Source organism: Bos taurus, chromosome X, assembly GCF_002263795.3.
Source record: "Bos taurus isolate L1 Dominette 01449 registration number 42190680 breed Hereford chromosome X, ARS-UCD2.0, whole genome shotgun sequence".
In the NCBI taxonomy this organism is placed as follows: domain Eukaryota; kingdom Metazoa; phylum Chordata; class Mammalia; order Artiodactyla; family Bovidae; genus Bos; species Bos taurus.
Window position 1 is genome coordinate 102,811,705 of NC_037357.1, and position 13,047 is coordinate 102,824,751.

At 39.4% G+C, this 13,047-nt stretch overlaps 1 protein-coding gene across 3 annotated transcripts in view; it reads left to right on the forward strand.

Annotated features, from left to right (window-relative positions):
- MED14 (mediator complex subunit 14) overlaps positions 1-13,047 on the forward strand; it is a 176,519-nt gene that overhangs the window by 145,048 nt on the left and 18,424 nt on the right. For all 3 annotated transcript variants that reach the window (XM_059883453.1, XM_005228293.5, NM_001207031.1), the window contains exons 15-21: positions 276-410; positions 3,143-3,219; positions 7,178-7,338; positions 7,442-7,588; positions 8,267-8,358; positions 9,103-9,255; positions 9,473-9,742. In XM_059883453.1, coding sequence (XP_059739436.1) covers positions 276-410; positions 3,143-3,219; positions 7,178-7,338; positions 7,442-7,588; positions 8,267-8,358; positions 9,103-9,255; positions 9,473-9,742 — 1,035 coding nt within the window. The remainder of the gene's footprint in view (positions 1-275; positions 411-3,142; positions 3,220-7,177; positions 7,339-7,441; positions 7,589-8,266; positions 8,359-9,102; positions 9,256-9,472; positions 9,743-13,047) is intronic.

Genomic DNA, 13,047 nt, shown 5'->3' on the forward strand with positions numbered 1-13,047 from the left:
TAGGTAACAAATGTCTACACATTCTTGAAAATGCTTCTCCTTTAATTAATAATTAATTGTACGCTCTTTCCCACAAGGCAACTTGTTAAGTACATAATATTTACTACTAAATTTCCCGTGTTTAGGTCAGTATTTGCTCAGTAAACAGTTGTTGAATGAATTAAGATTTGTTTTGGTTAACTTTGACTTTTGTTATAGTAGTCCAAGTGCTTAACTAATTGCATCACATACTTTTTCTTTTTATAACCCACTTGTGTTCTTTACTTAAATTCTAGTTGTCTGATGATTTGTGTCCAGTAGAACCCAAGAAAACCAAACGATCAGGAGAAATGCGTGCCTTCAATAAAGTTCTAGCTCACTTCGTTGCTATGTGTGATACAAACATGCCATTTGTAGGACTTCGGTTGGAGGTAATTTTTTGGAACAATTTTGGGTACCCAAAGAGTAATGTTTTAAATGCCTTACTAAAGCTACATGAATTCCATTAGGAGAACCAGATGGTTGTGATTTGGTATACATGTATACCATGAGATTATTAAATTATTTATCTCTGATTCCAAATTGTAGGCCTTCTGTTCTTTGTGGAAATGGGATGTAAATTCTTCCCAGTTTAAAAAAAAAAATAAAGACAATTTTTGAGAACCTTACTTGTATACCTCAAAGGAGCAGTATTTACCTTTTTTAGGGATGGTTAATAATTAAAGGGGTTGCTTATTTTTCAGTGGGTGAAGCTATACATATTGCTTACGAATAAAATTGGGTTCCTTTGTGAGAAGCAGGTCAGAAAGAGTATTAAACTAAATTTTTACTTTTTTCCCATGGAAGAAGCAATAGACTTAGCCCGAGTTAGTGTCTTTGAAGAGTACACAATTGTGATATTCAGCATGATCCCCAAGCATAAGAGGAAAGGGAGGTAACAGAACCTGCATTTTTGTATTTCCAAAAAGGGCTTTGGCCAAGGATTTGCAACAATTAAAAAGTAATACATGAAAATCTTAATTATTTCCCTCTAGTTTAAAGTTTTACTTTTTGTAAGACTCCTCCCTTCTGTAAATTATTGGTGATGAAGGAAAGACCTAGAAATGTGGAAGTGGATTATTTGTTAGGCTGATGATAATAGTCTTGGGAAGACTTGTTGAAAACACTTTGACGCTTTAGAGCAGGAATCAGCAGACTTTTTCTATCACGGGGCAGACGGTAAATATTTTAGGCCTTGTGGGTCATTTATTGTTGTTGTTGAGTCACTAAGTTTTGTCCGACTCTTTGCGACCCCATGGACTGCAGCACGCCAGGCTTCCCTGTCTTTTGCTATCTCCTAGAGTTTGCTCAAACTCATGTCCATTGAGACGGTGATGCCATCCAACCATCTTGTCCTCTGTCGTCCCCTTCTCCTTTTGCCTTCAATCTTTCCCAGCATCAGGGTCTTTTTGACTGAGTCAGCTCTTCGCATCAGGTGGCTGAAGTATTGGAGCTTCAGCTTCAGCATCAGTCATCTCTTTTTTAGCTCTTCAGGTCTGCTGTTGTAGTGTGAACCAGCCATAGTTGATATTTAAACAAATGAGTGTGGCTGTGTTCCAATAAAACTTTATTTCCCAAAACAGGCAGTGGCTAGATTTGGCCCATGAGCTATGGTATGCCAATTGCTGCTATATAGGGCTTCAGGATCTAAAGGCAGAAAATAGGGTGTGAAATTGTGAGGAGCAGCAGTAGCCCAGAAAATCCAAGCCCAGAAATAGGCAACTAAAGTAGATACTCATGTCCTTGATGTCCCAGCTCCTACAACTGTGAGCCTGATGAGTGTCCTCTTGTCTGGGAACTGTCCAGAGCTCCTACAGTGTCTGTGCTTCCATCTCTTTGACTCTGTTGTTGGGCTTTTTCATCATGCTACATGGATTGATTGGGCTTCCCTGATGGCTCAGACAATAAAGAATCTGCCTGTAATGAGGGAGACCTGGGTTCAATCCGTGGGTTGGGAAGATCCCCTAGAGGAGGGCATGGCAAACCACTCCAGTATTCTTGCCTGGAGAATGCATGGAAAGAGGAGTCTGGCAGGCTACGGTCCATGGGGTCGCAGATTTGGACATGACTGAGTGACTAAGCACAACACATTGGATGAATTACATGAATGTCATTCAGTTACTCCCTTGCAGTGGAATGGGAGGCTACATCATACCCAGGGGGAATGCCTCAGTCATTGTCTGCTCTCTTCCTCATTACCCACAGGCCAGAAGTTGCAGAAGCTTGTGTCTTTGTAGTGCCCACATAGACACCTGTAAGCGTAGTGGCCTCTTTTCTCCTTCTCTGTGTTCCTATACCTGTCACACATGTAGGCTATTCAACATTCTGTAGTACTCTATTGAACTCAGTTAAGCTCTTCAAAACTTTCTTTTCTCTCATTGAAAAAGATGATAAAGGCAAAAGCAAGCACATTTTCTGCTTAAGGTAATTTACACTGAGATGTGAATAACTAAATCTGATCTTAGCAGGAATGTTGATATTTGTGATCCATAGAACAGAGGCAGTGTTTTTGAGCTCTCCCACACTTTGCTGTCTTTTGAATCTGGAGCCTTACTTCATGGTCAGCAGCTGTTTTTCTACACCTCTACTCTTCCCAGGCCCAAAGAGCAGGGCTCAGTGACATGCTTAAGGCTGCCTTAAATCCTTTCTGGAATAAGGTGGATATAAATAAATAGTCTGTCAGAGAAGACCTGGGAATATCTGCTTGAAGGCAAGTGTGTTCCTCTGCTAGGTGACTAGAATGACTTCCCGGCATACCCAAATAACCTGTAGTTCCACTGATAGGGTCTCTGGGTAAATGCATCAACTGAAAATCTTTTCTTTCGAGTTTCACAGAGGAAATAGTTATTTAAAAAAATATATTCCAGAAAAGTTGTAAACTGAAAAATACTGTTTGTGATTAAAAATGAGATGTGGCTATGACTCAAACTTTGTTTTCAAATAGACGTTAATTGCATCATGCAAGGAAGCCAGTCTTATTTAGTTCCCAGGAAATCAGATGAGGGGGGACAATGCTCACAACTCTAGAACAGATGCCATGAGAAGAGAGACAATAGTACTTAGAAAAGGTAGTTGCCTTTGTAAAATTGGTGGTCTCATAATAACTGTACCTTTCTCTTTCCAGTTGTCCAATCTGGAGATTCCACATCAAGGAGTGCAAATGGAAGGTGATGGCTTCAGCCACGCGATTCGCTTACTGAAGTAAGTCCCTGTCATGCGTCTGAGGTGGTGCCACACACTGCAGCCCTACCGCCAGTGCTACTCCTTCGAGTCAGCATACAGCAGAGCTCAGAACCTGCAGATGTCACACGAGTCAGCATACAGCAGAGTTCAGAACCTGCGGATGTCACAGGTTTCTGTATGGAATTACACAGTCTAGTAGAGGATTCTCTTTTACCTGCCAAGTGGACATCCAGCACCTCTTGGTATTTTAGGATGTCCTTCCTCTGGCTTTCTTTCATTCATTCAGCAGATGTTTACTGAGTATATGTGTCAGGCTTCAATTCTGATAGAGCCCTTCAGGATGCTGTGGGTTCACATAGCCGGGGGATCTGGGCTAGTTTGGAAATCAGGAAGGGTATCCCCACGAAGTACCAGTTGTACCTGGACTGAAGGAGAGGTGAGAATTAGCCAGAGGAAAGGGAGCTACGGTGGGAGTGGGTGTCCCAACCAGAAGGAGTAACTGCTAAAATGAAGGCTTAGAGGGGAGAGAAAGCTCGGCATCCTGGAACTGAAAGAAGTAGGGCATGGCAGGAGTTAGGGGAGATGAGCCTACAGATGTACACAGGAAGGGTCAGATCCTATAGGGCCTTGGTGTAAATGTTCTTAAGGAATTCACTGTATCCAAATGGCAGTAAAGAGCCATCAGATGATTTTAAGCAGAAACTGACATCATTAGATAGGTTGTTTTTTTTTTTTGAAAGCTCGCCCTGATAGCAACATGGAGAATAAATGGGAAAGGAACAAGACTGAAGTAGCAAAACCGGTTGCTGAAATGGTTCACACCAGAGTTGTTGGTAGCTTGGACCAGGGCAAGTTCCATAAAGACTTAGGGGACGAAGTCTTTATAAGTGATACTGAAAGAGAGAGAGAGAGTAGAAGGTGGCAGAGATGACTCTTGGTTTTATCTTGGGCAGATGATGGACGGTGGTGTTGTTTATTGAGAGAAGGGGATGAAGATGTGGGTTTGAAGAGGTTTTGCTAAGTTCAAGGTGTCTAGACATCTCTTTGGGCAGGCAAGGATGTGTCTCAAGCTCAGGTGACAGGTCTGGGCAGGGGAAATAGATGAGTCACTACCAAGGTGGAAGTAATTAAGCTGGGATAGTAACTTAGATCACTGGGAAAAAGTACATGGAGGGAGATGTGCAGAGGGCTTGGCTCTAAATGGGTAGAGGACTAGGGGCCAGTGGATGCTTAGAGGGAAAACTAAGGCACCGTGTGTGATTTATGCGTTGACCAGGATGGACTTGCAAAGCTCAAATGCCATTTTTAAGAGGTCAGCCTTTTTGGTGCAGAAAGCAGTTTTCTTTTTTGCATTTGTATTGTTTCTTAGATGTTGCTTAATAATATAAACCATAGAAGCAATTTTTATTTATTGAATTCCTCTGTCTGCCAAGACATGATGGCTCTGCAGTTTGAGCCACCAGGAATCAATTTGTAACCAATTTGTTGCTTGTAAATCAGTTTGTCCTGTGGAAGATGGAAAGGTCTAGCAGATAGCATGCACTCCACCCACGTGTCATGGTGCTCACTTTAGATAAAGAGTTGAAGAACTAGAAAAGCTGCCCTGCCTGGCTACCATAATGCCATGTTCACAAAATGATTTCTAGAGAGCGAGCTGGTTTTACAATAGACATCAAAAGGAAATGTAATACTTTTAGTTTATTTGCCTTTGGTTTTATATCACTGCTGCCTAAAATAAGGGGTGTTTCTTTTTACTCTTTTGACAATTGCAGATTAATAGATGATAACATTTGTGTTCTCTTCTCTTATTTTTTCATGTTTTACAGCAATCTTAAAATGTCTTGCTCTCAGCATTTTTACGAAAGAAATTTCAGTCCCCTTTCTTCTTGTGCTCAAGAGAATTCATTATAGTCCTTACCTAGAAAGAAAGCACTTCATATTTTTTAATTTTCATTTTACAGTAATTTTTAAGAAAGTCTTTACTATATGCTGGCTATTGTTTTCTTTATTTAAAACTTAGGAAAATATATAGAAACAGATAAAGAGATCTGTTTGGTACATGATGTCCATTATTGGGGGTATTTTCTTCATAGATATGAAGAAGGAAAAAAATAGTGTCTAAATATGATTTTATTAAAATCTGGCCTAGATCTAATTATTAAGTAATTGCTTTAATACATTTAATATTCAGAAACTTTTAAGCTTTTAGTCCTAGGTATTTTCATATTTTAAGTGGGAATATGAGTAGATACTTCAAAACTTTAAAACTGAGCACATTTTTCTCCTCTTTGCTAAAGATATAGTCTGTTCTTGTTCAACTTATCTCCATGAAAATCTGTTGAGCAGGTCTCCTTGCTGTATCTCTGAAAATACCATGGTGAACACCTTAGGCTGCTCTGGTTCATGGACCTGTTGCCTTGTGCGGATTCAAAAGAGCCTTGATCACACCACACCGATGACACAAGTCTCGAGAGCAGCATGCTTGCAGTGCCTGGTTATGAGCTCTTGAGCAAACTTTCCACCCTTTTTGCTCTCTTAAATTGTTTATTCTAGGTCAGTGGTTCTCAACCTCAGAACAGTTTTCCCTGCTAGGGAACATTTAGCAATGTTTGGAGATATTCTTGGTTATCATTGACTGAGAAGAAGGGTTGAGAGATGCTACTGGCACCTGGTAGATAGAGGCCAAGCCTGCACAGGACAGCCGCCCTGCAACAAAGAATTCTCCCGCCCAGAAAGTCAGTATTGCTGACATTGAGGAGCCCTGTTTTAGGTGTTATATCTAAGAGGCCTGAACCGAAATTCAATATTTCTAGTTATGTTTGTTGTTTTTTGCCTTAGATTTTGATAATAATTATATCAAGTCTGACGATTAACTCCTTTCTTTCCTATGAGTTAAAGCATAGCGTGTAATTAAATATTATCTCATTTCATCCAGTACTGAAAAAACTGCTAAAATATATTATCTCATAATGTTTTATGACAAATAAGATAGTTCATAAAGCTGCAAGAGGAGAAAAGATAAATGGGTATTTTAAGACACCAAAGCTAATACATTCCTCTTGTATATGTGGTATATATAAGAGACAGTATGTATGGTAAATGAGTTGATACGTGAATAGCTCCATCACAGTGAGTTACCTCTACAGTGGAGGAGGGGAAATAATGAAATAATGAGGCAAGGGGAGATAATGAACCTGAAATTTTGTCATGGCGGTTAAGTGATTAAGACTTGGTTTTACTGCAAGGAGAAACTAATATATCTGAATACCTGCTGAACCAACCGCTGTAAGCACTTTATATATATGTTTCATCATGTTTTAAAATCAGTGACGCAGAAGGTAATTATGTATCTTCATTTTATACTTGCGAAACAAATTCAGAGAGGGTGAATGGCTGAACCAGAATTAGGATGCAGGTGCCTGATTCCAGTTGGAGAAGGAAATGGCAACCCACTCCAGTGTTCTTGCCTGGAAAATCCCAGGGACGGGGGCAGCCTGGTGGGCTGCCATCTATGGGGTCGCACAGAGTCGGACACGATTGAAGCGACTTAGCAGCAGCAGCAGCCTGATTCCAAAGCCTTGTCCTTTTCACGAGATCATCCTGCCTTCAAAGACTGGTCTTAAAATATTTTGTTCTCCTTAACATTTCCTTGAGGATATTCTAGGTAGATTTCATAGAAAGCCAGTATATTTGATTTTCTGAGAAATTGTGGTCTTTTCTAATAACAAGATTAATGACAAAGGCAAACATCACCATTAAAATGAGAGTCCTAATCCATGTTGATAGGAATGAAAGTGGGTTAAATGCTGTTAATTGTTGTGAATTGCTATGAATTGCTTCCTCCTCTTGCAGAAGGTACCTCGTAGTAGAGTTTGAACTGAAGCTCTACTGTGATACCCTGCCTGTCATTGTGTAAATTGTGCTTTCGTCTTTCTGTGATGTGAAGTACACTTCATATGCTATCTTTCATCACCAGAATTCCTCCCTGTAAGGGTATAAATGAGGAAACCCAAAAGGCTCTGGACCGCTCTCTCCTTGACTGCACTTTCCGATTACAAGGTAGAAATAACCGCACGTGGGTGGCAGAGCTAGTGTTTGCAAATTGTCCCCTTAATGGCACTTCTACCAGGGAACAAGGTGAGATGCTTCACACACTTTTGTCTTTGCATATTTCTATTTCTGGTTTTTGGGGTTTTTTTTTAGTATTGATTCCTATTAATCTTCTCTCTTAATTTTGTAGGACCATCCCGGCATGTTTATCTGACATATGAAAACCTGTTGTCTGAACCCGTTGGTGGTAGAAAAGTGGTTGAAATGTTCCTTAATGATTGGAATAGCATTGCACGATTATATGAATGTGTGTTGGAATTTGCACGTTCTCTACCAGGTACAAGTGATCATCTTGTGGGGGAGGGCAGGTATCCCTCCCTGTGCCAGTGCCTTTGGAGGAAGTAAAACATGTACATTGTTAAAAAAATCCTGAGTATATCTAATGAAAAGTTTTCTGTTTTACCTCAGACTTAGTTTCCTTCCCCAGGAGACAGCTACTGTTACGATTTGTATATATTCAGAAATGTTTACACATAGGTATACAAGATTATAGTAGTGCTTATTGAGAATTTACTAGGTGCCATAAATGTAGTAACCACTTTACTTGTATTAACTCATTCATTCCTCACAGTAACCCTATGAGGGAGGTAATTTACCATTCCTCGTGTCAGAAATGAAGACAACAAGTCAAGAGACTTAAGAAACTTGCAGAAGTTCACATAGCTAGTAAAAGACAGGGCTGGAATTGGAAACCCTGAACCACTGTCCTTCCGTACATCTCCCCCATTGCCCAGCCCTGCCCCGTCTGTCCAAATGGAAATTTGAGCCTACTAACTATTTATGCTGCTGATCTTTTTTTGTTTTCTTTCTCTTTCTTTTTTTTTAAACTAGGTTATAAAGAGAGAGACCTGTCTATCTAGGCATATAATATTATCAAGATCTCTTCTTTTTCACATAAATATTTTAAAGTTTTGTATGTATAGTCTTAATTCCTTTTTGTTTTCTTTCTGTTTAGACATACCCAGTCATCTAAACATTTTCTCAGAAGTTCGTGTTTATAATTACCGAAAACTTATCTTGTGTTATGGAACCACCAAGGGAAGTTCAGTAAGTTTATGAATTACTTAAAACTAAAGTTCCTCTCATAAGTCTTTTTTTAAAAAATCAAGAATTCAACAGTTATGAAAAGTTTCTTGAAATAATTGAGGGTACAAGTAAAAATTAGAGATAAAATGATATTTTTAAATACTTTGTTATAGTATTTTGTAATGGTTAACTCTTAAATTGAAAACAAAAATTATACCCTCTTCGGAGCGTGTATTCATAAAGAGTTTTGACAACGTAATGTGCTTTTGGTATTTGTGTTTCTTTCTTCACTGATTTCAAATCTACTTAGCAGCGTGATTACTATAATGAAGATTATGTACAAATGGTCTTGAACAATACGGTATGTTTCTGTGCTTTTAGTCACATGATTGTTAACATTATTTGATCCTATATTAATCTTGAAGGTATTCCCCATAATCTGTAGTTCTTATTTTTTCCCCACCCCATATGTAAAGTCCTAGAAATTTAGTATACAAATTTCAGCTAGCTAGTTTCTTTCTGAACTCTTCCACATAAAGTAATACCAGAAATTTAGTAGAAGTGGGCTAACACACACACTCAGTGAATGTACTGATCCATAGTGACAGCACATCTGTAATTTACAGAGTCTAATCTTAACAAGTTGCTTCCCAAAAAGACCTCATTTAGATCTTTGGCATTTTACCTTAGTGTTTAAAGATTATTTTTTCTTCTCCTTGTATCTTTTCCTTTCTTGGTTTCTGAAACATAATCTTTTTGATTTAGATTAGTATCCAATGGAATTCCATACATCAGAAATTTCACATTTCTTTGGGAACTGTGGGTCCAAACTCAGGATGCAGTAACTGTCACAATACCATTCTCCATCAGCTTCAAGAAATGTTCAACAAAACACCAAATGTGGTTCAGTTATTACAGGTAATTAACTTTATTTTCTGTTTAAAAATAAGACTCAGTGTGTCATATAAAACTCCTCAAAAAATCATGTGGACTTAACTCATCTTTAATGATGAAAGTTTTTACAGAATGTGCCAGAAGGAGATTGTCTCATTTGTGATGATTTTTACCTTGAAGATTCTGAGGTTTTAGCATCTGTACAGAAACTGGCTGCTCTCACTGTGTTTGTTCCTTGTAGGTATTGTTTGATACTCAGGCACCGTTGAATGCCATCAACAAACTGCCCACTGTGCCGATGTTGGGCTTGACCCAGAGAACCAACACTGCCTACCAGTGCTTCTCCATCCTGCCACAGTCGTCCACCCACATCCGACTGGCCTTCAGGAACATGTATTGCATTGATATATACTGCCGAAGTCGAGGTGTTGTGGCAATACGGGACGGGGCCTATAGTCTTTTTGATAATAGCAAGTTAGTTGAAGGTTTTTATCCTGCACCAGGACTCAAGGTAATGGACTTTAGTGTTGCAGAATTACTAAATATAAATGGGATCCCTAAAACAATTCCTTTGAGGGGGAAATAATGAGGGAAAGCAACAATTTCCTGTTTAAATTTAATGAGTAGCCATGTTACTACTCCGTGTAGTAGTAACTACTTCTAGTAGTAATTCATCATCTCTGTAGCTTTACTCTGAAGGAGCTAGAAGTTCTGTACCTATGTATATGAAATGATAAAATGTCCTTTTATTTCCTACAATGGAATGAGTAAGGTGGAAGTTACTCAAGAGAGTCCTGTTCGCTATTTGGAGTTTCAGGGAACTTTAAAAGTAGCCTTTATCAGTGAATATTGAGAAGCTTTGAGCATCAGTTCAACTGTGATATTTTTTTTTAATGTAGGGTCCTAGGCCACAACCCCTGGAGATATTGGTATGATAGCTCAATTGTATGTTCTTACAGTTGAGAGTCTAATAGTTCCAAATGGTTTGTATTGAAAATTAATCCCACTCTTGCTGTTCTCCTACTCTGTACAGCACATTCTCATGGTATTCACACCTTTACCTCTAAATAGCATTCTTTCATTGCTCTTTGTTGACTTCTTCAGTTCAGTTCAGTTGCTCAGTAGTGTCCGACTCTTTGCGACCCCAGGAATTGCAGCACACCAGGCCTCCCTGTCCATCACCAACTCCCGGAGTTCACTCAGACTCACGTCCATCGAGTCAGTGATGCCATCCAGCCATCTCATCCTCTGGCGTCCCCTGTTGACTTCTTAGTTAAGGGCATTATCTGACTCTAATGGAAGATGAGGATTTAATTCTTTTTTAGTTCTTTCTTGTATGCCCCTTCCCCTTTCCAGGCTACTCTCAGTACACATTTGCCTTCTTTTCCTCCAGCCTCGCGATATGGTTAGGGTAGCAGTTTCAATTAGGTAATTTTTCAGTGTTCACATTATTATGAATATTATAACACTATTCTACCAAGTTTACTACGATTACTTTTCCTTTCTCGCTCGACATTTTATTTTCCTGGGAATTACTAATTTTTAAAATTCATAATTAATTAAAATTATTAGCTTTCTCTATTTACCACTAACAGCCTTAAAGTCTCTCCCTTGTATGTAACTCTGCCCTCAGTATGTTCACAAATCAGGTACCTTATGAGTTTCCTCTTGAAGCCATCTCTTCCACAGTCTCTGACCTCTAAACGCTCCAGACCTTTTGCCTGATTTCGATTTAGGGATCTGCAGAAACAGTGGTGAAGCGGGAGAGTCCTTCATTTCTCTTGTGTTGCTTGCCCTATAACTTGGACCCCACTTCTTTTTCTTGGTTTACTTCATTGTTTTGGTGGAATGCTCTACGTTGCTCCCTGGGAGAAGATACACGGAAGGTTAAATTGAGACCTTGTGTGTTCGCAAGTGTCTTTAGTTAACCTCATCTAGTTGAGGGAGGGGCTTGATATAGAGTTCTAGGTTGCAGTCATTTTTTGTAAGAATTTTGAAAGCATTGCTCCATTGTCCCCTAGCTTCTATTGTGACCGTTGAGACGTTTAATCCATTCCACTTCTTCAGCCTTACATGAACAAGTGGACTCCTTCAGTCTGGAAACTTACATCCTTTTGTTCTGGGGAACTTCCTTATGCTATTCCTCAAGTCTTTTTCTTTGTGTTCTCTGTGAGCTCCTTTTGGTACCCCCACTATTCTGATGTCGGGAATCCTGGACATATCCTCTGATTTTCTTATCTTTTCTGTTTTTTTATCTCTTTGTTTCTAGGAGATTTCCTCATTTTCCCTCCAATCCTTCTATTTTTTCATTTCCATCAAGAACTTTTTTTGCCATCTTTTTTAGAAAAAATTCGAGAGCTCTTTTTGTTTCTCAAAGTTCATTTTGTGACATCTGTTCTCTATGGCTACATTGTCCTCTCTTGAAGGTGAGCCTTGTTGACTGTGATCTTCACTGCGGGACCATCTGCTTGGGCCATTTCATTGGGTATAACTCCAGTGTCAGTAGCTTTAGATCTCTTTGTTGGGCCAGTGTGAGGACCAAGAGAAGAATATCAAAACTCTGCATAGCTGGTGTGCACTGGCTCCCAATTTTTGGCAAATGAAATAAGAGAAGTAAACTGGTATTCTCAGCATTCATTATGGAAACTTTAATCTTCGTTTTTAATATGGTACCCCAGCTCTCAATTGATCCTGCTGCTGCTGCTGCTAAATCTCTTCAGTCGTGTCCGACTCTGTGCGACCCCAGAGACGGAAGCCCACCAGGCTCCCCCGTCCCTGGGATTCTCCAGGCAAGAACACTGGAGTGGGTTGCCGTCTCCTCCAATGCATGAAAATGAAAAGTGAAAGGGAGGTCACTCAGTCGTGTCCGACTCTTAGCGACCCCATGGACTACAGCCTACCAGGCTCCTCCATCCATGGGATTTTCCAGGCAAGAGTGCTGGAGTAGGGTGCCATTGCCTTCTCCACTAGAGTCCCCCAAATCAGAGACCTTCTGCCAAGTGGTAGAGGTCAGCTTCATTCAGTGGGAGGACAGAGGCTCTGGAGGGTTTCACTGTCTCAGAAAGAGACAATCACCCAGTCCTTCTGCTTTTAGTCTCTTTCATTCTCATTTCCAGAGGTGTCTGATGCTGTCAGTTCCTGTGTATCTTGGAGATCTGGGTGGAAATAGCTTTGCTTCTTGGCTTTCCCCACTGCTTGCTTAGGAAACGACTTCCTCACATTGGATAGTTCAGTTACCATTCAGCCATCTGCTCTGTAGCCTCCTAGAATTTATTTCTATTTCTCTCTTATCCCATTCTTTTTGTCTTTGTGACTTTTGCTTAAAAATTTTTTTTAGGAGTTTCAGGGGGGTGTTGAGAGAAGATGAAATGAGTTTTGTGAATAATCTATTACCTTTAATTAGAAGTCAGACTATGTACCTTTAAAAGCTTTTCAGTAATTCTGATAAGCTTATAATCTATATTTTTGAAGATTGGGCAGGTAGAGGGTATTAAAAAGAATCTGTGATTGAGACACAAATTCTGGTAGCCTCGCCTAATTTTTGATGACATACTCTATAAAGCACACCCTTATCCCATTCTTGATAGTTAAAGATTGTTACATAAAATAAAAAGGAAAAAGATGGCTTAGTTTCTTTATTCAGTTTTCCTCTTTCATATTTGCTGGCTTAAAAAGTGAGAACTCGCACTAAATAGGAAACTTTCCAAGTCATTGAAGTTGTTTACATGCCTACCATGCAACTTTTTATTCTTTTCCACATGTCTGATTCAGAAATTAATAAAATATTTTGACCAGGATGTACTTTTTTCTTTAACT